We start from the raw sequence: 27,490 nt of genomic DNA on the forward strand, positions 1-27,490 counted from the left end.
GAAATGTATAGGCAAACTGGTAACTAGCTTGCAGAAACACGGTTACTCACAGTAATAGCAGAGTAGAAGATGTGCACAGTATCAGGATAGTAGAGTCAAGCTGGTTAACATAAAGTAGAGATGAAATTGCAATATCACCAGGAACAGTTGTTAGAATGATGTCACTTTTGGGTATTTACTATCATATAGACTCCTCAAAGTGACTTCAAAAGTGATGTGGTCCCTATAAAAAAATGGTGTTGTAAAAATGAGAAATCGCTGTTTAACTTTTAACCCTTATAACTTCCTAACCAAAAAAAAAATTTGGTTCCAAAATTGTGCCAATGTAAAGTAGACATGTGGGAAATGTTATTTATTAAGTATTTTATGTGACATATCTCTGTGCATAAAAATTCAAAGTTGGAAAATTGCGACATTTTCTCCAAATTTCCATCTTTTTCGCAAATAAACGCAAATCATATCAAATACATTTTACCACTATCATAAAGTACAATATGTCGCTAGAAAAAAAATATCAGATTCACCGGGATCCATGGAAGCGTTCCAGAGTTACCTCATAAAGGGACAGTGGTCAGAATTGTAAAAATTGGCCTAGTCATTAACATGCAAACCACCTTTGGGTGTAAGGGGTTAAAGTGGTTGTACGAGAAAAAAAAATTATTTTTTTTTCCCCCAAAATAGCGCCAATCTTGTGTAGAGATTGTGTCTGGCATTGCAGCTCAGTCTCATCGATATGAATAAGAATAAGCAGTAATCCCAGACACAATAACTTTCTCTGATTTCATATCTATGTCATTGTATTAAAAGATCCCTTAGATGAGCATTCAGTCAACTAAGCTGGTCTCTGTACTCTTTGCTTTTACAAAACTGGAACTCATTTGCTAGACAATATGATAAACTAACAATCGCATTACTGAAAAAAAATACATAGTCTACCCCCAAAAATCACTCCAAAGTGTCGGCCACTAGGTGTCTCACTTCTGTATGACTTGAGGTCCACTGTCTATTGTCAAGGGCAATCCATCTCTAGCAGCAAAGATGCCGAGACAGATTAAAAGATGCGGGGGACGAGTCTTTATCTCTTTACTGCAGCTCTCCTGTAATTGGGGCAGATTTTTTGTTCATGGCAGGCAAGCCAGGTGCAATAGAGCTATAAAGTATATACTATAGTGCTGAAAAGAAAGCAATGGCAAGCTCCAGCTCTAATAGTGCTGGTAGAATACTGATAAAAAAGATCCACCCACTGAAAATGAGTGGATTGCATATTGCAGAGCATGAGAATCAGGACAGTTCCAGGGCATGTTACACTGGTATTGCAACCTTGACACACTGTACAGGGCCTTGCGAAAGTATTTGGCCCCCTGGAACTTTCCAACTTTTTCCCACATATCATGTCTCCAACATAAAGATACCAAATGTAAATTTTTGGTGAAGAATCAACAACAAGTGGGACACAATTGTGAAGTTGGTTATTTTAAATTTTTTTGGAAATTCAAAAACTGAAAAGTGGGCCGTGCAATATTATTCGGCCCCTTTACTTTCAGTGCAGCAAACTCACTCCAGAAGTTCATTTTGGATCTCTGAATGATCCAATGTTGTCCTAAATGACTAATGATGATAAATATAATCCACCTGTGTGTAATCAAGTCTCCGTATAAATGCACCTGCACTGTGATAGTCTCAGGGTTCTGTTTGAAGCACAGAGAGCATCATGAAGACCAAGGAACACAACAGGCAGGTCTGTGATACTGTTGTGGATAAGTTTAAAGCTGGATTTGGATACAAAATGATTTCCAAAACTTTAAACATCCCAAGGAGCACTGTGCAAGCGATCATACTGAAATGGAAGGCGTATCATACCACTGCAAATCTACCAAGACCCTTGCCGTCCCGCTAAACTTTCATCTCAAACAAGGAGAAGACTGATCAGAGATGCAGCCAAGAGGCCTATGATCACTCTGGATGAACTGCAGAGATCTACAGCTGAGGTGGGACAGTCTGTCCATAGGACAACAATCAGTCATACACTGCACAAATCTGGCCTTTATGGAAGAGTGGCAAGAAGAAAGCCATTTCTCAAAGATATCCATAAAAAAATGTTGTTTAAAGTTTGCAACAAGCCACCTGGGAGACACACCAAACATGTGGAAGAAAGTGCTCTGGTCAGATGAAACCAAAATCGAACTTTTTGGAAACAATGCCAAATGATATGTTTGGCGTAAAGGCAACACAGCTCATCAACCTGAACACACCATCCCCACTGTCAAACATGGTGGTGGCAGCATCATGGTTTGGGGCTGCTTTTCTTCAGCAGGGACAGGGAAGATGGTTAAAATTGATGGCAAGATGGATGGCGCCAAATACAGGACCATTCTTGAAGAAAACCTGTTGGAGTCTGCAAAAGACCTGAGACTGGGACGGAGATTTGTCTTCCAACAAGACAATGATCCCAAACATAAAGCAAAATCTACAATGGAATGGTTCACAAATAAACATATCCATGTGATAGAATGGCCAAGTCAAAGTCCAGACCTGAATCCAATCAAGAATCTGTGGAAAGAGCTGAAAACTGCTGTTCACAAACGATCTCCATCAAACCTCACTGAGCTCGAGCTGTTTGCCAAGGAAGAATGGGCAAGAATTTCAGTCTCTCGATGTTTAAAAACTGATAGGGACATACCCCAAGCGACTTGCAGCTGTAATCACGGCAAAAGGTGGCGTAACAAAGTATTAACTTAAAGGGGCCGAATAATATTGCACACCCCATTTTTCAGTTTTTGCCTTTCTACAAAAATTTAAAATAACCAATACATTTCGTTCAACTTCACAATTGTGTCCCACTTGTTGTTGATTCTTCACCCAAAATTTACATTTGGCATCTTTATGTTTGAAGCATGATATGTGGGAAAAGGTTGAAAAGTTCCAGGGGGCCGAATACTTTCACAAGGCACTGTATATCTTCAATATTTTTCACAAGTCTGTGCAGTTTAGACACATAGCAGTGAGTAAATCTACAACCAAGTCCCTGGAGAGACTGAATTGAAAAATGGTCTACATTACAGTAATGACAGGTATTCGCTGCTATATTTTATTAGCCATGTATAATGCGCATTATGCTTGAATTGTCACTCCTGGAACATGCAGTCTTACGGGCATTTGACCAAATAGCACAATCAGAGACGGCTTTGTCCTGTGCTTGGTGGAAAACGTACGCCTACTATAGTAATGATCTTACCCCAGGTGGCTGCTTTGCCGGTGCCTGCCTGGTAGGGACTTGGGGTATATTCTCACGCAGCAGATTTGGGGCAGAAGTCTCTGCGTCTGCCCTTCTTTTGAATGGAGGCTTGCAGAAATCCATGCTCATGCTGCAGAATTTCAACCATGCAGAAATGTCAGACTTTCTGGCTACGACATGAGAATAGCATAGTTCACTCATAGATACAGAATCCAGGATGGGCGCTTTTCATGACAAGTTTCGTGTCTTCACATACAGATATTGATGAATGCCGCCAGACACCACGACCCTGTGGATCCGGAAGATGCCTGAACACTCCTGGCAGTTTCCGCTGTTCTTGTCCAGCAGGCTACAGACTGACCGCACAAAGCAGTGACTGCATTGGTAAGATGCTCAGATACTTGCTTTATGGCTCTTATCAGGGCACTCCTACATGAACGAATGGTATATTTCACATCGCTGAAATTCATACACCTAAGAGTACGTTCACACTTATACATTTTTCGCTGCTAAATTTGCAAATCTGCTGCAGATCTGTCATGGATTTTGTCCCATTGCTAAGAATTAAATTGATAGGGAAAATCCAAAGCATAGATGACATTCTAGTAAGACCATTTATTAAATATTCATCAGTGTAATTTTCGGTTTCCTCTCTACAGATATTAACGAGTGTGAGAATCCAGGAGCCTGCGCCGGTCAGGAGTGCGTCAACACACCGGGGTCCTTCCAGTGCAGGCAATGCCACGCTGGATACAGACTCCAGAACCGGCGCTGTGTGGGTGGGTGTCATAGCATCATTACATCAGTCACATATTAGAAAGGCTATAGAAACATTTTAATCAAGTTTTAGTCTATTTATTTATTTTTTTGTGTGCAGAATAAACCCTTATATTCACACCAAACAGTGGTGTACCTGTCAGGGAGGCATAGTAGTCACGGCTTTAATCTGCAGCTGCTGCCAGAGGGTGTTTAAATGGACTGTGTGATCAATGGCCTATTGTTTAAATCATATTTTTATGTTAATTTTTTTCTATTTTATTTTTTTCAAATTTTTTCATGTTACTAATTGGATAAAAAGAAAATCAGAAATCTTGCAATTTTCACTCCGGCCTCTAGGCCTTATATTAGACTACTACTTCCTGTTCTGTACACAACTTTTCAACAGCCTTATTATAATCACCAACATGATTTCAGCTACTGATAAACACCTCTATATACAGTAGATAACACAGGATCCACCATTCACAATAGGTGATGTCACAGCTCACCTCCTCCTCCTGTACAATGACTGATAACACCTCTGTGTACAGTAGATAATACAATAGAAGCATTCACAATATTTGATGTCACAGCTCACATCCCCCTCCTGTACAATGACTGATAACACCTCTATATACAGTAGTTAACACAGGATCCACCATTCACAATAGGTGATGTCACATCTCACCTTCTCCTCCTGTACAATGACTGATAACACCTCTGTGTACAGTAGATAACACAGGATCCACCACTCACAATAGGTGATGTCACAGCTCACTTCCTCCTGTACAATGGCTGATAACACCTCTCTATGCAGTAGATAATACAATAGAAGCATTCATAATATTTGATGTCACAGCTCACATCCTCCTTCTGTACAATGACTGATAACACCTCTCTATACAGTAGATAACACAGGATCCACCATTTACAATAGGTGATGTCACAGCTCACCTCCTCCTTCTCACTAACCTTTGACCAGTTTGGAGCATACTTGGCTAATACTTCTTTACAAATAAATAAGGTCTGAGTCAGTTTATTGCTCCTATTGTCCATGTGAAGAACAGGAATGTACAGTTGTGGCCAAAAGTATTGACACCCCTGCAATTCTGTCAGATAATGCTCAGTTTCTTCCTGAAAATGATTGCAAACACAAATTCTTTGGTATTATTATCTTCATTTAATTTGTCTTAAATGAAAAAACACAAAAAGAATTGTCCTAAAGCCAAATTGGATATAATTCCACACCAAACATAAAAAAGAGGGTGGACAAAAAGTATTGGCACTTTTCGAAAAATTATGTGATGCTTCTCTAATGAGTGTAATTAACAGCACCTGTTACATACCTGTGGCACCTAACAGGTGTTGGCAATAACTAAATCACACTTGCAGCCAGTTGACATGGATTAAAGTTTACTCAACCTCTGTCCTGTGTCCTTGTGTGTACCACATTGAGCATGGAGAAAAGATAGAAGACCAAAGAACTGTCTGAGGACTTGAGAAACCAAATTGTGAGGAAGCATGAGCAATCTCAAGGCTACAAGTCCATCTCCAAAGATCTGAATGTTCCTGTGTCTACCGTGCGCAGTGTCATCAAGAAGTTTAAAGCCCATGGCACTGTGGCTAACCTCCCTAGATGTGGACGGAAAAGAAAAATTGACAAGAGATTTCAACGCAAGATTGTGCGGATGTTAGATAAAGAACCTCGACTAACATCCAAACAAGTTCAAGCTGCCCTGCAGTCCGAGGGTACAACATTGTCAACCCGTACTATCCGTCGGTGTCTGAATGAAAAGGGACTGTATGGTAGGAGACCCAGGAAGACCCCACTTCTTACCCCGAGACATAAAAAAGCCAGGTTGGAGTTTGCCAAACCTTACCGGAAAAAGCCTAAAACATTTTGGAAGAAGGTTCTCTGGTCAGATGAGACAAAAGTAGAGCTTTTTGGGCAAAGGCATCAACATAGAGTTTACAGGAGAAAAAAAAGAGGCATTCAAGGAGAAGAACGCGGTCCCTACAGTCAAACATGGTGGAGGTTCCCTGATGTTTTGGGGTTGCTTTGCTGCCTCTGGCACTGGACTGCTTGACCGTGTGCATGGCATAATGAAGTCTGAAGACTACCAACAGATTTTGCAGCATAATGTAGGGCCCAGTGTGAGAAAGCTGGGTCTTCCTCAGAGGTCATGGGTCTTCCAGCAGGACAATGACCCAAAACACACCTCAAAAAGCACTAGAAAATGGTTTGAGAAAAAGCACTGGAGACTTCTAAGGTGGCCAGCAATGAGTCCAGACCTGAATCCCATAGAACACCTGTGGAGAGATCTAAAAATGGCAGTTTGAGGAAGGCACCCTTCAAATATCAGGGACCTGGAGCAGTTTGCCAAAGAAGAATGGTCTAAAATTCCAGCAGAGCATTGTAAGAAACTCATTGATGGTTACCGGAAGCGGTTGGTCACAGTTATTTTGGCTAAAGGTTGTGCAACCAAGTATTAGGCTGAGGGTGCCAATACTTTTGTCTGGCCCATTTTTGGAGTTTTGGGTGAAATGATCAATGTTTTGCTTGTTGCTTCATTCTCTTTTGTGTTTTTTCATTTAAGACAAATTAAATGAAGATAATAATACCAAAGAATTTGTGTTTGCAATCATTTTCAGGAAGAAACTGAGTATTATCTGACAGAATTGCAGGGGTGTCAATACTTTTGGCCACAACTGTAGGCGTCTAATATTAGGTCTAGTGGTCAGTTTGAAATTTGCAAGATTTTTCTTTAAATACAGATTGCAATTTGAAAGCTTAGAAAAAAATGTTTACAAATTATATTTAACATAAAAAATTCTCTTAAACAATGAGATATTTTCTGCTCACACATTCCCTTTAAGGATATAGATTTTTACAACTCTTGGATGCTGGTGTATAGAGTAGATTTAGGAGCTGAGCCCTCTGCACACATGGGGGATGCCAGCTGTGTTATACAGCCAACATCTACCTGTAACAGCAGCGACCAGAGCTAGCTCCGGCCGCTGTCAATCTCTGACAATGGCATTTAATTGGTGCGATTGCATGTTGTTTCAGGTGCTCACCACCCTCCCGCTACCGTGGTGGAGCAAATGGGCAGCCATGGCAGCTGGGAGCCTATTAAATCTTGGGACGCCTGTTAAGCCCATCCGCAGGCTGAGCTTCATGAGACCATCATTTAACTTATACAGTACACTCCTTTTTACAGTCACAGCATCTCCCCCAGAAAATGCAATAAATAAGTGATCGTATGCACCCTAAAATGGTACCAATAAAAACGTTAGAGAACTACGTGAAAAACAAGTCCCCTAGCAGCTCAATTGATGGAAAAATAAAAGTTATAGGTTAAAAAAAAGTCGACACAAACCAATTTTTTTTTTACAAACTTCTGAATCTTTTTTTCACCAGTTAAATATAAATTTTTTTTATAGATTACATAATTCTTCTGACCTATAAACAAAATATTTTCTGGTCAACTTTATTGCACAATAAATGCTGTAAAAACCAAACCCCAAAAAAATGGCAGAATTAATTTTTTTTCCCACCATTCCACCACACTTGGAACTTCTTCTCTAGAATATGTCATTCTAAACTACAGTGTTTCCTGCAAAAAAAAACCCAAGTCCTCATACGGTTACATCAGGAGAAAAAAAAGATTGATCTTGGAAGAGAGCGAAAATGAAAATTTGATGTGGTGAAGGGGTTAATTCAATGCTGTGGATTATCTAAAAATCTGTTTGCACTTGGCTCCTTCTAGTGGTGACTTTGTGTAATTACACTACCTGTGCTAAATTGGTGTTCAGTAGAGAAGAAGCTGCGGTTGGTGATTTAAGAGTATATACAAGTGCTTCTCACAAATTTAGAATATGAACATAAAGTTAATTTATTTCAGTTCTTCAATAAAAAAAAAAGTGAAACTCATATTCTATAGAATCATTAAAGACAAAGTGATCTATTTCACGTGTTTATTTCTGTTAATGTTGATGATTATGGCTTACAGCCAATGAAAACCCAAAAGTCATTATCTCAGTAAATTAGAATACTTTATAACACCAGCTTGAAAAATGAATTTAAAATCCGAAATGTTGGCCTACTGAAATGTATGTTCAGTAAATGCACTCAATACTTGGTCAGAGCTTCTTTTGCATCAATTACTGCATCACTGTGGCGTGGCATGGAGGCGATCAGCCTGTGGCACTGCTGAGGTGTGTGAGGTAGCGCTGTCATTCAAGGTTGGGGGACACTCGCTTGGCAGCCACACAATCAGATCCAGTTCAGGTTTTCATAAGCCAAACATAGTCCATGAGGTTTATTTGTCATCATAAACCACAGCAATATAAACAGCATTACAGGATAGCATCCACTATACAGGCTAATCAGCCTCATCCTTATCTCACCCACGTCAGGGTTCCCACATGGCTGTTTCTCCAGGCTGCAGAAATCCACTCACTCCTCAGGGACTCTCAGACGCTGGCCGCCATTACACACACAGCCGCTCCACAGGCTGTTATTGAGGAGATCCTTCTCACGGGACCTTCCAAACTGGACCAATCAGGTCCCCAGCATTCACCCCTTGTGACCTACCCTGGCCACCTTATATGGTCTGTAGCCACGCCCACTGGGTCACATGCTTATGACCTCATCACAGGTCCTTCACACACTCACAAAGCCTTTTACTATAGGCGTTTTCAGACACACCCCTGGGTGGACTTGTAGGTAACCAGAACCCACCCATCTCTCTAGTTACCTGAAGACTTCTCCCTTAGGCTGAGTTCACACGTGGCTTTTTTTCCGCGTTTCCGCGGCGGTTTTAACCGCGCGATTTTGCCGCGAAAAATAAGCATCCCATGCATTCCTATGGGATTCCGCAATGCTGTGCTAATGCTGCGGTTTTTACCGCAGCGGAATCGCTTTGCGGTAAAAAACGCAGCATGCTCATTAATTTTGCGGAATCGCGGCGATCCTGCACCCATAGGAATGCATTGTTCTGCTTACTTTCCGCATGTGGCTGTGCCCACCATGCGAAAAGTAAGCAGAACAATTGCGGATGGTACCCACGGTCCGGAGGAGAGGAGACTGTCCTCCGGGCTTTGGGTACCATATCCCTGTAAAAAATAGAATTAAAATAAAAAATAGTCTTCCGGTCATTCGCGCGATGTCATCGCGAATGACCGTGAGACGTCGCGATCCCGTGAGAATGTATGTCATCGCGGGCATTTTCGCAAAGGATTACTGGGAACGGGAGCGTGGAGAGAGGCAGGAAGGCTGCGCGGGACGTCGGAAGGTGAGAATAACACCATTTTTTATTTTTTTTTATTATTTTTTACATTTTATCTTTTACTACTGATGCTGCATAGGCGGCCTCAGTAGTAAAAAGTTGGTCATACTTGTCAAACACTATGTTTGACAAGTGTGACCAACCTGTCAATCAGTTCTCCAAGCAATGCTACAGATCGCTTGGAAAACGCTAGCATTTTGCAAGCTAATTACGCTTGCAAAATGCTAGTTTTTCCGCGGGAAAATCGCGGGAATTTAAAATGCGATTTTCCCGTGGAATGGAATTCCGGAACTCTCGCGGTAATTTCCTCGAGAGTTCCGCTACGTGTGAACCCAGCCTTACACTTGGAAACAACACCTCAGCAATGATATTACTGATCACACATACACAAGTCTCCATCTCAAAGCCACCCACTTTGAGATACATAACTATCCTTCAGGATTCTGCCACTCATCCGTTCTCTTGGGACATCCACACAGCGCCCCCTAGTGGACACAGTGGTCATTACACCATATGTGTTATGGAAGCCCAGGTTGCTTTGATAGTTGGGTTTGGGGTCTCTCATCTTCCTCTTGACAATACTCCATAGATTCTCTATAGGGTTAAGGTCAGGCGAGTTTGCTGGCCAATCAAGCACAGGGATACTGTTGTTTGTAAACCAGGTATTGGTACATTTGGCAGTGTGGACAGGTGCCAAGTCCTGCTGGAGAATGAAATATCCTTCTCCAATAAGCTTGTTGGCAGAGGGAAGCATGAAGTGCTCTAAAATTTCTTGATAGACGGCTGCGCTGACTTTGGTCTTGATAAAACACAGTGGGCCTACACCAACAGATGACATGGCTCCCCAAACCATCACTGATTGTGCAAACTTCACATTAGACCTCAAGCAGCGTGGATTGTGGCCTCTCCACTCTTCCTCCAGACTCTGGGACCTTGATTTCCAAATGAAATGCAAAATTTACGTTTATCTGAAAACAACATCTTGGACCACTGAGCAACAGTCGTCCAGATCTTTTTCTCCTTGGCCCAGGTAAGACGCTTCTGGCGTTGTCTATTGGTCATGAGTGGCTTGACACAAGGAATGCGACACTTGTAGCCCATGTCCTGGATACGTCTGTGCGTGGTGACTCTTGAAGCAATGACTCCAGCAGCAGTCCACTCCTTGTGAATCTCTTCCAAATTTGTGAATGGCCTTTTTTAACAATCCTTTCAAGGCTGCGGTTATCCCCTTTGCTTGTGCACCTTTTTCTACCACACTCTTTGCTTTCACTCAACTTTCCATTAATATGCTTGGATACAGCACTTTCTGAACAGCCGGCTTCTTTAGCAATGACCTTTTGTGACTTACCCTCCTTGTGGAGTGTGTCAATGACTGCCGTCTGGACATCTGTCAAGTCAGCAGTCTTCCCGATGATTGTGGATCCTACTGAAACAGACTAAGGGACCTTTTTAGGAACCCTTTGCTGGTGTTTTTTGTTAATTACGGTATTCAAATTTACTGAGATAATGACTTTTGGGTTTTCATTGGCTGTAAGCCATAATCATCAACATTAACAGAAATTAACACTTGAAATAGATCACTCTGTCTGCAATGACTCTATATAATATATGAATTTCATTTTTTGAACTGAAATGAATTAACTTTTTGGAGATATTCTAATTTTGTGAGAAGCACCTGTATGTATACATGATGACAATTTTGCTACTTATATAAAAAGGAACTTGTCAGTGCGTCTTTATACAGTATATGGAAGGATGGACACACCCACTGTGCACTTCCAGCCTGATTTGCACATACAGTGGGTATGGAGAGTATTCAGACCCCTTTACATTTTTCACTCTTTCTTTCATTGCAGCCATTTGGTAAATTCAAAAATGTTCATTTTTTTCTCATTAATGTACACTCTGCACCCCATATTGACTGAAAAAAAAGCTGAAATGTCGAAATTTTTGCAAATGTATTAAAAAAGAAAAACTGAAATATCACACGGTCAAAAGTATTGAGACCCTTTGCTCAGTACTGAGTAGAAGCACCCTTTTGAGCTAGTACAGCCATGAGCCTTCTTGGGAATGATGCAACAAGTTTTTCACACCTGAATTTGGGGATCCTCTGCCATTCTTCCTTGCAAACGTTCTCCAGTTCCATCAGGTTGGATGGTGAACGTTGGTGGACAGCCAGTTTCTATCTCTCCAGAGATGCTTTATTGGGTTTAGTTCAGGGCTCTGGCTGGGCCAGTCAAAAATGTTGTTTTGAAGCCACTCCTTTGTTATTTTAGATGTGTGCTTAGGGTTTTTGTCTTGTTGCAAGGTGAACCTTTGGCTAAGTCTGAGGTCCAGAGCACTCTGGAAGAGGTTTTCATCCAGGATATCTCTGTACTTGGCCACATTCATGTTTCCTTCAATTGCAACCAGTTTCCTGTCCTTGCAGCTGAAAACACCCCCATAGCATGATGCTGCCACCACCATGTTTCACTTTTGGGATTGTATTGGGCAGGTGATGAGCAGTGCCTGGTTTTCTCCACACATGCCGCTTAGAATTGTCACCAAAAAGTTTCATCTTCGTCTCATCATACCAGAGAATCTTATTTCTCATAATCTGGGAGTCCTTCATGTGTTTTTTAGCAAACTCTATGCAGTCTTTCATATGTCTGGTACTAAGGAGAGGCTTCCGTCGGGCAATTCTTCCATAAAGGCCCGACTGGTGGAGGGCTGCAGTGATAGTTGACTTTGTGGAACTTTCTCCCATCTCCTTACTGCATCTGTGGAGCTCAGCCACAGTGATCTTGGGGTTCTTCTTTACCTCTCACCATGGCTCTTTTCCCACAATTGCTCAGTTTGGCTGGACGGCCAGGTCTAGGAAGACTTCTGGTGGTCCTAAACTGCTTCAATTTAAGGATTATGGAGGCCATTGTGCTCTTAGGAACCTTGAGTACTGCAGAAATTCTTTTGTAACCTTAGCCAGATCTGTGCCATGCCACAATTCTGCCTCTGAGCTCCTTGGCCAGTTCTTTTAACCTCATGATTCTCATTTGATCTGACATGCACTGTGAGCTGTGAGGTCTTATATAGACAGGTGTGTGCCTTTACAAATCAAGTCCTATTAGTTTAATTAAACACAGCTGGATTCCAATGAAGGAGTAGAACCATCTCAAGGAGGATCACAAGGAAATGGACAGCATGTGACTTAAATATGAGTGTCTGAGTAAAGGGTCTGAATACTTATGACCATGTGATATTTCAATTTTTCTTTTTTAATAAATTTGCAAAAATTTCTACATTTCTATTTTTTCTCAGTGCAGAATGTACATTAATGAGAAAAAAATGAACTTTTTTAAATTTACCAAATGGCTGCAATGAAACAAAGAGTGAAAAATGTAAAGGGGTCTGAATACTTTCAGTACCCACTGTAGCTTCTACGCTACATTTCTCATGACTGGCACATCGGATTTCTACAAGAAAGGTATCGTTTTTATTAGGGAACAAGTGCCTACACAGCCGTACCACTGCTCCTTCCTGATGTAAATATATTGCTGACAAAATTCCCTTTTACAGGTAGAATTGAAAGAAGAAAATGGAGATACCGCCACTAAAATGTAAAAGAGGAAATAATATAAAAAATAGAAAATGTTTTGGCATTAATCTGTTTCTGACGTTCCCTCTAGATATCAACGAGTGTCTGACTGAGTCTTCCTGTGGACCTAATGGAAAATGTATTAACACCGATGGCTCTTACCAATGTGAATGTGCCCCTGGATTCAGACTAAGCAGCGATAAAACACAGTGCACAGGTCAGAGGACGTCAATGTGCAAAGTTCTGCTTCTGCCATAGCGTGCTTAGTTGGTAAAGCCATGGCTCAGCCATCGCCATTAGTCCCATGGACTTTACATGGAGTCCCAGTCAATATGGCCAAACTGTACTCCGGTGAAATATAACATAGTAACATAGTTTTGAAAGCTGAAGGAAGACCTTATGTCCATCTAGTTCAGCCTATTTTTAGTGCAGCTGTTCTGCATTGTTGATCCTGAGGAAGGCAAAAAAATCCACAGAGTAGAAGCCAATTTTCTCCAAAGGGAAAAAAATTCCTTCCCCTAAGCTGGGTCAACCATCTACCTATAATATTATGTTTTCGTAACCTTCTATACTGTTACTCACAAGAAAAGCATCCATTCCTTTCTTAAATTCATTCAGTGAGTTGGCCATCACCACTTCCTCAGGAAGAGAATTCCAGAGCCTCACTGCTCTTACCGTGAAGAACCCTCTTCTATGCTGGTGCAGAAATTGTCTTTCCTTCAAACGAAGAGAATGCCCCCTTGTTCTTGTCACAGTCCTTGGTACAAACAGTTCATTGGAGAGATCTCTGTATTGCCCTCTGATACACTTGTACATATATATTAGGTCTCCCCTAAGTCTTCTCTTTTCTAGAGTAAATAGACCTAATTTTGATAACCTTTCTGGGTATTGTAGTGAACCAACTCCATTTATCATTTTAGTAGCCCGCCTTTGAACCCTTTCAAGTTCAGTAATGTCTTTCTTGAGCACCGGAGTCCAACACTGCACACAATACTCCAAGTGTGGTCTGACGAGTGATTTGTACAGAGGGAGAATTATGTTTTCATCTCGTGTCCCCAGACCTCTTCTAATGCATCCAATGACCCTATTTGCTTTGGTGGCAGCTGCCTGACACTGGGCACTCCAATTTAGCTTCTTATTGACGAAGATGCCTAAGTCTTTTTCCATGTCTGATTTCCCCAGCAGTTTCCCATTTAGTAAGTAATTGTAGCATCTGTTTCTCCTTCCCATGTGCATAACCTTACACTTATCTGTGTTAAACCTCATTTGCCATTTTTCAGCCCAATTCTCCAATTTAGTCAAATTAGTCCATGAGCCGGGCCAGACATCGGTACTACCCGGAGTGACTAATTCTCTTTGGTGTTTTTAGGTAGATGCATGTCTGTAGTTTATGTTTTGATATGATAGCCCTTGCACATCAGTAGCTTAACCCCTTCAGGCCTATTTGTACCCAAATGCCTAGGCCATTTTTTGTAAATCTGACCTGTCACTTCATGCGGTAATAACTTTGGGACGCTATCACCTACCCACGCCATTCTGAGATTGTTTTCTCGTGACATATTGTACTTCATGGTAGTGCTAATTGTGAGTCAATAGATTTTACCTTTCTGCATAAAAAATTACAAAATACACGAAAATTTGGGAAAAATTCGCTATTTTTGAACTTTGAAATTCTCTACTTTTTACAAAAATGCTGATACCCCCCATAACAGTTATTAGTTTACATTCTCCACATGTCTACTTCACATTGGCATCATTTTGGAAATGAAATTTTATATTTTTCGGATGTGATAAGGCTCATAGTTTTATACGCAATTTTTAAAGTTTACGACTAAATTTCCAAAACCCATTTTTCCAAGGACCAAGTCAGTTCGGACGTCACTTTATGGGTCTTGTATAACAGAACCCACCCATACATTACCCCATTTTGCAAACTACACCCCTCAAGGTGTCCAAAACGGATTTTCAAAACTTTGTTAACCCCTTAGGTGTTGCATTCAAGCAAAATGACAGTGAAATATCAAAATTTCAATTTTTTGGCAGATATTCCATTGTAATCCAATTTTACCTGCAACCCAGCAAGGGTTAACAGCAAACCCAAACCCAAAATTGGTTACCCCAATTCCGCAGTTTATAGAAACACCCCACATGTACACGTAAACTAAATTATGGGCGCGCAAGAGGGCTCAGCACAGAAGGAGAGCTAGGCGGTTTTTGGGATAATAGATTACACTGGAAGAAATCCAGTGGGCCATGTCGTATTGGAGAGACCCTGAGGTACCCCCAGAGTGGAATCCCCCAAAAGGTTACCGCATTTTGGAAACTACACCCCCTAAGGAATGTTTTAGGGGGTATAGTAACCACTTTGACCCAACAAGCGCTCCATTGTAGCTTCATGCACTTGGTTGAGGAAATTGAAAAGTACGTTTTTTTACCGGAAAAAGTCGCTTTAGTCCCACATTTTTAATTTTGAAAAGGGGGACCAGGAAAAAGTACACCCCACTTTTTATTCCCCATTGTCTCCCGAACACGGCAATACCACAAGTGTTGTCTAAAACCACAGTATTGGCGCACGGCAGGCTTCGTAAGCGAAGCTGCGGCAAAATTCACTGTAAGAAATCTATGGGGCCATGTCACATTTGGAGACACACTGAGGTCCCGCACAGTGGAAACCCCAAAAAAGTGACCCCATTTTTGAAACTACACCCCCTAAGGAATGTTTTAGGAGGTACAGTAACCACTTTGCACCGGGAACCGGCTCCCGACCCGCGGCGATCGCCCGGCATATGATCCGGGTACGATTCGCCGTACCGCTACGGCGGCCGGCGCGAAGGGGTTAATGGTATTTTTCACCTTTTGAATAGATCCTACTTATATTTCCTAAAAATAATGATTAAAGGTCGATCTAGGGGAAATGCCAAAATGTCAATACAATGCATGTAGTATTTGTAACAAAATTTAATCCAAGTTATGTAAATACACACTGAACATGTCATGGGCTTGTCCATACTAATGTGTGTGTGTGTGTGTGTGTGTGTGTGTATATATATATATATATATATATTGTGTGTGTATGTATAATTATATAACGTTACTCCATAATATCTTCAACATCAGACTCTGAATCTGACTCTTGTTCTACTGGCTCGTCTTCAATACCCTTGTTCTGGCATGTCTGTAACCTGCACATGTCCGTGCACTTCAGGCCATTGCTGAGGAAAATACACTGAGGAAGTTCGCATGACCGCACACACTTGCAGGACAGTAGCTGGATAATAGCTTCTGGTGCTGGTGCCCCTCGCATCCACTTGACAACAAGCTTTCCGTCATTATCTATCATCCAACCGCAGTCTGTTGGGTTTGCAACAAATGGCTGGCTCTGCAGACTTCTCCTCCAGATCGCAGCCTGGTAGTTTGCACGCAGTGCATGCATGAAAAGGCAGTCTTGGCAAGGAGGGAGTTGACTTGACTCTACCACTCCACGTCTGGCACAGAACAGCTGATACCGGAGCCTGTTTACCTCAGTTGTTTGGGTAGTTGGCAGGTACATGTGGCAGGTGATTTCCTGTAACTTCTCAAAGAGTTCGGGAGACACTTCCCCTGAACGACCAACTTCCTGAAAGACATCCTGGTATGTCTTGTTCATCTTCAACTGCTTGAGTGTCGTCATCTTCCCACGGCCAGCGAATGCACTGACTGTGTCACAGCCTGTAAATGCATGCATACCAATCAATGAATCACACACGCTGCCTCCCAATGTTCTGCTCAGAGTGGTGATATCCAGGAATCTTGTCCGGTTCTGTGTCACGCATTTCTGGAACAGGTGGGATGGGATTTTGTGGCACATGCCCAAACACAGGACCATGACATCAGTATCCTCTGAAGTGATGATGACAGACTTGTAACCAGATTCTGCTGCATGAAGAGCATGGAGAAGGAGGCGTGTGTCTGCTTCTTTTTGACTTGACTTAAGGTCAGCAGCCTCTTCCCACTGTTCTTTGGTGATCTTAAAGCAGAGCTGCTCACATGTGACATACATCTCCTTCTCCTCAAACTTCTCCCTGTGGTGTTTCGCCTTCCATTCTTCTACCAGAAACTTTATGAGACTTGCCTTGTTGGAGGTATTACTTAGTAGCTTTCTCCACTGCTGGATGTTGTGCCCATGTTGAATGTTCTTGAAATGGATCCCTGTGCCTTCATATCTGTTGACTCTTTCTGTATCTTTGATGGATGTCTCCTTGTAGACGTCAAAGACAATATCAATGCGCTTGCTCTTAGCACCCTCATGGATAGCGCGACTCATTGCTGTGCCTGCTAGCTGGGCAAATGTTGCATCGTTTCCCTTCAGTTTCTGAACCAGGCTCATCCCATCAATGATGGTTGCAGAGGGCTCAGGGATCACCTCTGCAGGAGGAGCATTCCTCTCCAACTCCCTTGCTAGGGCAGCCTTGTTGGTCTTGCGCATAGACCCATCACCGATGGCAAGTGCCCATGGCAATGGCCCCAGGGGATGAGTCAAGACATCACTCATTTGTAGCTTTCTGTTCTCAGCTACAAGTATCATCTGGCCAAATAGGTTCCTGTCAGCCTTCAAAATTTCCTCCTTGCCAAGACCTTGTCTGTGTGTCTTCATTCTGATGTTAGAGAACGTTTTAAGATTGTTCTTCGTCATCTTGTCATGAAACAGTGTAGTTGGCGTATCGGTACCCAAACGCTCATCCTTGAATGTGTGATATGCATCCTCTCCTATACTGTATGCCCCTAGAAGGTCTTTGGCTACATCTGGTGGTGCTGCAGTCGCTGTTGATAAACTGATAAGTTCACCATTATGCTCTTTGTTGAAGGGGTTCAACCAACCAGTCTCCAGCAGTTCAACAAAAGATCGGACATCGGCTTCATCTCTTCTAATCCTGGACACCTGTAGGTCTGAATGACTGAAGTCAGTATATTGTTGGCCTATTAGGGCCCTCAGCTGCCTCAAGTACATGCTGCGGTACTCCGATGTCAGGTAGAATCTGGCGACAGCTCCAACTTTGAGGCTGAAGCCTTTTGTGCCTCCTGGTGTCTGGGTGTCTTTGTTGATTGTTTCTTCGATGGTCTGGTCCACAGGAATCCGTCCAAAAGGATTCTTGCTTACCGATCTGGACCGAAAAGCCACCTTTCATGAAGTATTCATGGACCTCTGGGTGGTCTATGGGCAGCCGAGACATCGTAGCATAGTAATAGGTTAGGTATCGGGCATAGTTGACCTTGTCATAGGCAAAACACCACGGTATCATCTGTCGGATTGCTCCTAGGTGAAGCATCCAGTTGCCTTCTCTTGAAGCTCGAACCAGGGCCAGCATGGTCTCGACCATGTCCAAGTATGACATCCAGAATGCTGAGAGTTGTTCATTTCTGAAGGTCTCAAGATAAACTTGAAAGAGCTTCAGGGTAAGTGTGCAAGATTCATTATCCAAGAACTTTTCGAAGGATCCCTGCGACACACTGATGCGAAAGTTTGTGATGTTCTTCAGTGTTTCATCCAGATGGTGACGGTCCCTTGCATGGTTTTCTTCTAGCCATGGAAGGAAGTTTTTCCATGCAAGCCTCATAAGTGCTTCATAGACCAGCTTGTGTAGTCTCACTGCTCTGTTGTACCTCCGGCCGTCCATCACTCCAGACACTGATCCTTCAGCGATGACACCGGATTCAACACACAGATCTCTAAGGCCTGCATCCTGAAATCTCTTACCTATGATGGAGAGGAGCTTACAGATTGTGGGGAAGACACCCATTCTAATTATAATGTTCTTGAACTTCTCCTGTTTCCAGATAACCTCGGCAGCTTTGGCATAGAGTGCTTGATCAAACACGCACACAATTCTGTTAAGCTTCAGGGTCTGCATGATGGCATGTGTTTGCTCCAAGACTTCATTCACAGTGGACATGGCTGTTGCAGGAGCATTGATAGTGGGCAGGTAGCTTACAGTGTCCTGGGCCACTACAATGTCGCTGCGGATTTGGATGTTGAACCCAGTCCAACTGCTAATGGTCTGATCCTCATGGTCTGACATTCTAGCCAGAAGCCAGATATGGTTCTTGGTTTTTGAATCCTGGACCTCCTCGGTAGTGTTAACATTCGCAGTCTCAATCCTGGGTGGCCCTCCCCGCCGCCCAACATTGTATATTGGTAGCATTAATTCTGTCGGAATTATGCTTCTTTTCTTCGACTTGGTTACATCTGGCAGGACTTTTGTCACAGAGCATGCAACATTGGACTGAACAGCGATGCCATTGACTCTATGAGATGTACCTGCTCCACTTAGTGTCTCCTCAAGTCTGTCAATGTTATCCCAGGCCAAGGTTGTGAACACACCAGGGTAGATATTTGCTGGCATTGGGATGTCATCCGTTGAACATTCCAACTTCTGGATACAAAGGGCTGTATCGATCTCCTCAGCCGTTGAATATGACACACAGTGGCCAAGACGATTCAGAGTTCGAACCAGTTCTGTATTGCCGGTCAAAGACTTAATTGCAAAGGACAGCAGTACGTGCTTGGGTGGCTTTGTCTTTCCATTGGTAACAGCAAAAACCAAGTCACTGCCGAAGGATGTGGCAAGACGTTGAGCTCTTTCAGAGGGAGTTTGGCACTCACAATCTCCTGTAAGCAGGGTTTGCAGGAATTGAGTGACTAATGCAGGAACGACATTCTGATCTGTATCGGGAGGCCATGGCTGACTCACATCTTGCTTCTTGATCTCATTCCTCAGCTGCATTGCTGCTTTGGTTACGACATCTCCAGAGTTAGCGGCTCTTGCTTCTTGCAGATCTTTTGTCATGCTGTGTGCTTGCCGGGCAAGGTCGTCCATTTATAGGCTATATGGATAGACTAGAAGCTTACCTTTCTCATCGGAGAGAAAGAGGAGTGATTCACCAAACTCTGTTTCAAGTTTTCGGCGAACATGTTTCTTTGTCGATGGTTTCAGTTTGATGATACCACGGGACATCATGCATCTCTGAAGCCTAGATGTGAGGTTTATCATAGGCAGTACTTCTGGGTTTGGGAACAATTCAGTCTTTATATACAAGAAGAGTTCCTCAAGGGCTTCTCTCTCTGCCTCTCCGTAGCGTACTTCCTTGCTTTCTTCCTGATTTTCTGCTGCACCAGACCTACAGGCCACTTGGGAATCATCTTTTGTGAATAGTTTGTAGCACGACTTGTGGTAGTGCCCCTCTGAAGCAACAAGGTCTCTGCTAAGTAAACCAAGGATTCTCTGTGTGCCTTTCCTTATCGCTGCTCTGCGGATCGTCTCATCTGCTCGTAGCTCAACACACTGGACGATTGGCTCCCTTGTTTTTTCTCCTTTGAGATACTTGCTTGACTTCTCGCAGAACATACATACTTTGGCATACACCCTGCTATCACAGGGGGTACCCCTCGGTAGCCTCCTCCTGGGGATTTCGCTTGCTGTTTCGACATTGACACCCTTGGCAAGGATAGAATCCAGTGACTTCTTCATTGTAAAGAGACTACGATATTTACGGTGATATTGTTTGTGTGGTATTTCTCGTTCTTCAAGGCCCTTAGCTGCTTCCAGGACGGATTCATGCTGTCTGATCTCTGCAGCCCTAAGCAATGTTTTCCAGGAGTCCAAATCCTGTAGGGACGCCAGATCATCACTGTCATCATTAGAGCAGTGTATGATACAGTCGATCCGTGATTTCTTCCTCGCTGGTACTTCCATCATGCCATTAGATATGTCAGTAAACACCTGGAAACACAAAGAAAAACATTAAAACCCTTGGCACCGAGCGCGTACGAGTACTGCTCTCTCGTCCTGGACCAAAGGACAAGAGCAGTACTAGTACGGCACAACCCCTTTAGCGTCCCCGCCGCTAATTGCGCGGGGATCGGGGTAGATGGCCGCACTTACCGGCAGCAGGGCTTGTCCCCTCGCCGTGTGTGGCCATCGCGCCGACCCCCTGCAGCTAGAATCACTGTGATTCGCTGGGCTATATAGCCCAGCGAATCGCAGCATGCCTTGTAAAACATGGCGTAATTCGCTGCAGGGGTTCATGCCTGTGGAGCGATTGGTGCATTTACCAGTCACTCCACAGGCCAGGGGGAGGATGTCAGTGTCTGATCTCTTCCCCCTGTGCTGCGATTGGCTAGAACATCGTTCTAGCCATAGCAGCGATGTAGCAGGGCCGACACAGTGTCGCCTCTGCCTGTATGAGATCCTGTCAGCACATGCCACAAGTCCCAGCAAGTCTGGGCAGGCAGGCAAAAAGTGTAAAAGAAAGTTAAAAAAAACAAAAACACTACACTACACATTCCCCCCCTCCCCCTCCCATATGCGCCAATACTGTGGTTTTAGACAACACTTGTGGTATTGCCGTGTTCGGGAGACAATGGGGAATAAAAAGTGGGGTGTACTTTTTCCTGGTCCCCCTTTTCAAAATTAAAAATGTGGGACTAAAGCGACTTTTTCCGGTAAAAAAACGTACTTTTCAATTTCCTCAACCAAGTGCATGAAACTCCAATGGAGCGCTTGTTGGGTCAGAGTGGTTACTATACCCCCTAAAACATTCCTTAAGGGGTGTAGTTTCCAAAATGCGGTAACCTTTTGGGGGTTTCCACTCTGGGGGTACCTCAGGGTCTATCCAATACGACATGGCCCACTGGATTTCTTCCAGTGTAATCTATTATCCCAAAAACCGCCTAGCTCTCCTTCTGTGCTGAGCCCTCTTGCGCGCCCATAATTTAGTTTACGTGTACATGTGGGGTGTTTCTATAAACTGCGGAATTGGGGTAACCAATTTTGGGTTTGGGTTTGCTGTTAACCCTTGCTGGGTTGCAGGTAAAATTGGATTACAATGGAATATCTGCCAAAAAATTGAAATTTTGATATTTCACTGTCATTTTGCTTGAATTCCTGTGCAACACCGAAGGGGTTAACAAAGTTTTGAAAATCCGTTTTGGACACCTTGAGGGGTGTAGTTTGAAAAATGGGGTAATGTATGGGTGGGTTCTGTTATACAAGACCCATAAAGTGACGTCCGAACTGACTTGGTCCTTGGAAAAATGGGTTTTGGAAATTTAGTCGTAAACTTTAAAAATTGCGTATAAAACTATGAGCCTTATCACATCCGAAAAATATAAAATTTCATTTCCAAAATGATGCCAATGTGAAGTAGACATGTGGAGAATGTAAACTAATAACTGTTATGGGGGGTATCAGCATTTTTTGTAAAAAGTAGAGAATTTCAAAGTTCAAAAATAGCGAATTTTTCCCAAATTTTCGTGTATTTTGTAATTTTTTATGCAGAAAGGTAAAATCTATTGACTCACAATTAGCACTACCATGAAGTACAATATGTCACGAGAAAACAATCTCAGAATGGCGTGGGTAGGTGATAGCGTCCCAAAGTTATTACCGCATGAAGTGACAGGTCAGATTTACAAAAAATGGCCTAGGCATTTGTGTACAAATAGGCCTGAAGGGGTTAAGCTACTGATGTGCAAGGGCTATCATATCAAAACATAAACTACAGACATGCATCTACCTAAAAACACCAAAGAGAATTAGTCACTCCGGGTAGTACCGATATCGTCAAAATTGGCTCTTGACTCATGGACTAAATTTGTCTGTAGTTGCAAACTGTCCTCCTTTGTGTTAACTACCTTACTTAGTTTTGTATCATCTGCAAATACTGATATTTTACTGTGTAAGCCATCCACTAGATCATTAATAAATATATTAAATAGTAGGGGGCCCAATACAGAACCCTGTGGTACCCCACTAGTAACCCTGGCCCAATCTGAGTATGCACCATTAATAACCACTCTTTGTTTTCTATCACTAAGCCAGCTACCTACCCATCTACACACATTTTCCCCTAGTCCAAGCTTTCTCATCTTACTTACCAATCTTTTATGTGGGACAGTGTCAAATGCTTTAGAGAAGTCGAGATAAATGACATCCAATGATTCTCCTTGGTCCATTTGAGAGCTTACATTCTCATAGAAGCTGATCAGGTTAGTTTGACAGGAGCGATCCTTCATAAATCCATCTTGATATGAGTTAAACATTTATTAACATTGAGATATTCCATAATGGTATCCCTTAGAAACCCTTCAAAAATTGTACCCACAACAGATGTTAAGCTTACCGGCCTATAGTTTCCAGGTTCCCTTTTACACCCCTTTTTGAATATTGGTACCACATTTGCTTGCCGCCAATCAAAAGGAACAGACCCTGTTTCTATAGAGTCTTTAAATATAAGGAATAGAGGCCTGTCTATCACATTACTTAACTCCCTTAATACCCGAGGGTGAATGCCATCAGGGCATGGTGATTTGTCAATTTTAATCTTACTAAGGTGGTTCTGCACTTCTTCCTAGGTTAGGTAGGTAATACTTAATGGGGAGTTTACATTATCACTCTGCATTTCCCCTGGCAAATCCTTTTCCTGTGTGAACACTGTTGAGAAAAAAAGTATTTCAAACATTTGCTTTTCCCACATCACTCTTCTCTTTTACTGATGGGGGTTTTGGGAGTGGGGTCCCCAGAGATTAAACACTTATCACCTATCCTGTGATTGGCAGGATTCTTGGTCACGAATCCCCAGCCAATGAACGTTGATGTCCTATTTAGTCCAACATTGAAGCTTCAGTTGGACAGAGTATATCAATGACTTCAAGAGCAATTTTTTTTTTACTTAAATGCATATATTGTGTTTAAAAATAATTTTCGCAATCATGTTCTAATTGAAAAGTTAGCACAGTTTTCCTTCTGTAATGGCTGTGTTACACTGTTTATTCCTGATTCCAAAATTAGTTAACTGAGAATCCATCAGAAGGCTCATTCTGACTTAGGAAATTTGAACTCTTTCTCCTTTTGAGCTGCTCTCTAATTGCTGGATACATGAAAGTTGAGCTGAACTTTCAGTTGATAAATCAGCTTAAAAGAATAACAGTTAAGGATAGGGCAAGAAGGTGCGGCGGACGCAGCCACGTGAGCTGAAATCCTGACCACCCACAGGGGGCCCGATGTTTGTGAAATATTATCATGTGACAAGTGGCCATAGCAGTGAGTGGGGTCTCAGTCACATGAAACCAGCTGCACCATCTGGCTCCCCAACGAGTTATAAACTCCCCAATCAGAACGAGCTCACTAATGGATTCTCAGTTAACTTATTCTTCAGCTGGCAACAGTGGCTATAGAAGGCAAACGGTGAAACATTTTATTTGCTACCCAATTACAAAATAGATTTTTGTTTCAACAAAAATAAAATTCCATCCAAAGGCATATTCATCAACAACCACTACATTTTGATTGTGATGAAATTGGTGCATATTTTATCTACTGCAGATATTAACGAGTGCCTGGAAGGAGACTTCTGTTTCCCACGCGGTGAGTGCCAGAATACGGAGGGTTCTTACAGATGCGTGTGTGCGGAGGGCTACGTCACTACCCCCGATGGCTCGTCTTGTATTGGTAAGTTCAGAAACTCTGGGCACGGATGTACAATGGGGACAGACACCCACTACCGATCGCGGGCAGTACAAGCCGAAGGGTCAGTGTTACCCATGAGGTTCTTATAATTAATGTACACTGATGTATTCTTAAAAGATAAGGATGAATGTCAGACCGGCATCTTCTGCCAAGGAGGACGCTGCACCAACACAGTGGGATCCTTCCAGTGCACGTGTCCAACTGGTTTAAGAGCCACCTCTGATAACAGCAATTGTATAGGTGAGATAGCGATCATCCCAATCATGGATGTCTTGCTACATTATCACGCCAAAAAATAATAAATAATGTATCCGCCAGATATTAATGAATGCCAGGAGCGAGGAGCCGCTCTGTGTGGTACACAAACCTGTGAAAATACACTGGGGTCGTATCGGTGCATTGCGTCCTGTGATAGCGGATATAGGCTGACGGCTTCCGGAGACTGCGCGGGTGAGAATACACGTCTGTTTTCTGTCCTTTACCTCTGTCTCATGTTCTGGTTTACTCACTTCAAACACTTCAAATGGATGCAAAGAGGAGCCATAATGCTGTCCATACACATAAAGCGCCGGCTGAGCGTTTATTTGGCTGACAACTATCTCACCTGACTCCCCCATGCACATGAATGCTGGGCTCTGTCCGGCAAGTTCAATGGGGCTAGAGAAGAAAGCCGTTGCTGTTCTTTACTTACCCCCCACCAGGTCCAGCACTGAGTCTCCACCGCTGCTCCCTGACTGGCATCACATCTAACACTGGAAGCAGTAATGGAGACTCAGTGCTGGACCTGGGAAAGGTGAGTAAAGCATGGTCTGTTTGCTTTTAAAACAAACGTCAGCCGTGAGAAGGGGGTTTCTGAAACTGAAAAATCCCTTTAAGTCATATCAATCATTCCAAAAACAATTCTATTCATGTCTGCCATGATTGACTTTTTCTAAAATAAAGTACAAGATAATGAATGTCATCTTCATTTTATAGATATCAATGAGTGCGCTAATAACTCAACGATCTGCGGAGACAATGCTGTTTGTGAGAATCTTATTGGCACCTATCGATGTACATGCAACTGGGGCCATGAAATGTCCAGTGAGGGTCAGCATTGTGTAGGTATGTCACATCTATGTACTTTTATTTTAGCAAAATCACCTTTAGGCTGTGTGCCCACGATGCGTTTTGTTAAGCGTTTCCGCAGCGTTTGAGCTGGCTCAGACGCTGCAGAAACGCTTAAAAGATGCATCAAATTAATTAGCATGCGTTTTTGGCTTTTTGTGCCAATGCATGCGTTTTTAACCGCTCAGGAATCGCTTAGCGGCTAAAAACGCAGCATGCTCATTAATTCCCGCATTGCTGAGCGTTTTTAGCCATCCCCAATTATCCCAGAAATCGCGTGTCAAAAAGCGCATCAAAAACACGTCAAAAATCGCGCAAAAACGGACCTTTATCAAGACCTTTAGGACCTTTAGCAAGACCTTTAGGACCTTTAGCAAGAGAAAATGTCCGTGCATTAGGCTAATGCCACATGTGGTGGAATTTTTCTGCCATAGATCTCACAGTAGTAATTCAATAGCAAAATCTATGTATTCCCTGTGTTTCGTTTGCTTTAGATTCATCATAGATTTCCTTGAAGGGGTAGTAGAAGCCATGTTAAATATCCAGAGTTTTTCTGATACATGGGAATGGGATTTCATATCTGCATACACATGCAATTTACTGTCACTTGATTTGAAATTGCAGTGTGGAAAGATTTCTATATTTGTTGCCCAAAGCCTTTACATAATAGAGAACCAAAATGTCTTGTGACTCAATATACAGATGTTTCTTGTTTGTTTTTTTACGTTATGTAGATATCGACGAGTGTTTGGAATATGGTGATTCGATCTGTGGATCTTTGCGATGCCAAAATACACCGGGATCCTACAAATGCATAAGTGACTGTGAGCCCGGCTATCAGCTATCCTCTTCTGGAGACTGTACTGGTGAGAACCTAAGCTGTCCATCATTTACTAGGCTGAAACGATTATGCACGTGATAGTGTGACTGTGGCTTTACCATCATGCAATCATAAACTAAAAAGGCAGCACTGCTTGGCTCGAGTCCTAACCCTGGGTATGTTCATATGTCAGATATCAACGAATGTCTAAATAAGACTGTCTGCGGGGAGCACGCCCTGTGCCTCAATCTAGTTGGAGTCTACCAATGCCTGTGTGACCAGGGCTATGAGGGGGAGAGGGGCGATCAGCGCTGTGTGGGTGAGTGCCTTCATTATGGGCCAGGCTAGAGGTTATAGTGCTGGTATTATAAAGTACAATTACTACAAAACATGGCAACTCAGATTGCTTGTTTGGCCCATGGTGATGAGCGAACACGCTCAGATAAGGTGTTATCCGAGCATGCTCGGGTGCTAACCGAGTGTCTTTGGCATGCTCAAAAAATATGTTCAAGTCTCTGCGGCTGCATGTCTCACGGCTGTTTGATAGCCACAACACATGCAGGGATTGCCTAACAAACAGGCTGTCCAAGAGAAGCAAGACATGCAGCTGCAGGTTCTCAAACATATTTTTGGAGCAAACTGAAGACACTCGATTAGCACCCGAGTATGCTCAGATAACACCTTATCTGAGGACATTCACTCTTCACTATTGGCCAATAGTTATTATATCTTAATGGCAAGATCGCGTTCTGCCAGTTATATCTACTGGCAGAGTCTGTTAGAGGCTGTCCAATCATTTTGTTCTCTTGAGAAGAGAATGATTGGACATGCTGAAATGCAACATGCCCAATCTTTTTTTTTCACCCAACCTTCTGATGTCAGGAGACACCCGAAACAAATAAGATGGTCGGCCAGTCCTATGGGTTCTGCTGTCATTCATTTAATGTGTTTGGCCACCTTAAGGTTTTTTTTTAATCTGACTTGTACACCAAACTGTTTACGGTGTGTGCACCCCTTCTGAGGAAGACATCGAAACGCGCGTCAAGGTATACACTGCAGCAGTGAGAACTTTGGGTAACTATGCTTTATATCAACTCTCTCCAAGTGTACTGATACTTATTGTTGAGCACGTGATTGCTGGCCATGGTATATAGAGAAATATGCATCTTATCTATCGTTTAATTATTTATCTTTTATGAAGAG

At 42.7% G+C, this 27,490-nt stretch overlaps 1 protein-coding gene across 2 annotated transcripts in view; it reads left to right on the forward strand.

Annotated features, from left to right (window-relative positions):
• LTBP4 (latent transforming growth factor beta binding protein 4) overlaps window positions 1-27,490 on the forward strand; it is a 190,878-nt gene that overhangs the window by 142,174 nt on the left and 21,214 nt on the right. The window contains exons 14-22 of one of the 2 annotated variants that reach the window (XM_073549306.1): window positions 3,494-3,619; window positions 3,895-4,014; window positions 12,948-13,073; window positions 24,217-24,342; window positions 24,478-24,600; window positions 24,679-24,810; window positions 25,336-25,464; window positions 26,202-26,333; window positions 26,481-26,606. In XM_073549306.1, coding sequence (XP_073405407.1) covers window positions 3,494-3,619; window positions 3,895-4,014; window positions 12,948-13,073; window positions 24,217-24,342; window positions 24,478-24,600; window positions 24,679-24,810; window positions 25,336-25,464; window positions 26,202-26,333; window positions 26,481-26,606 — 1,140 coding nt within the window. The remainder of the gene's footprint in view (window positions 1-3,493; window positions 3,620-3,894; window positions 4,015-12,947; window positions 13,074-24,216; window positions 24,343-24,477; window positions 24,601-24,678; window positions 24,811-25,335; window positions 25,465-26,201; window positions 26,334-26,480; window positions 26,607-27,490) is intronic. The other variant, XM_073549307.1, reaches the window with a different exon arrangement.

Source organism: Dendrobates tinctorius, unplaced genomic scaffold (assembly GCF_039654945.1).
Source record: "Dendrobates tinctorius isolate UK_male_01 unplaced genomic scaffold, ASM3965494v1 ptg000158l, whole genome shotgun sequence".
In the NCBI taxonomy this organism is placed as follows: domain Eukaryota; kingdom Metazoa; phylum Chordata; class Amphibia; order Anura; family Dendrobatidae; genus Dendrobates; species Dendrobates tinctorius.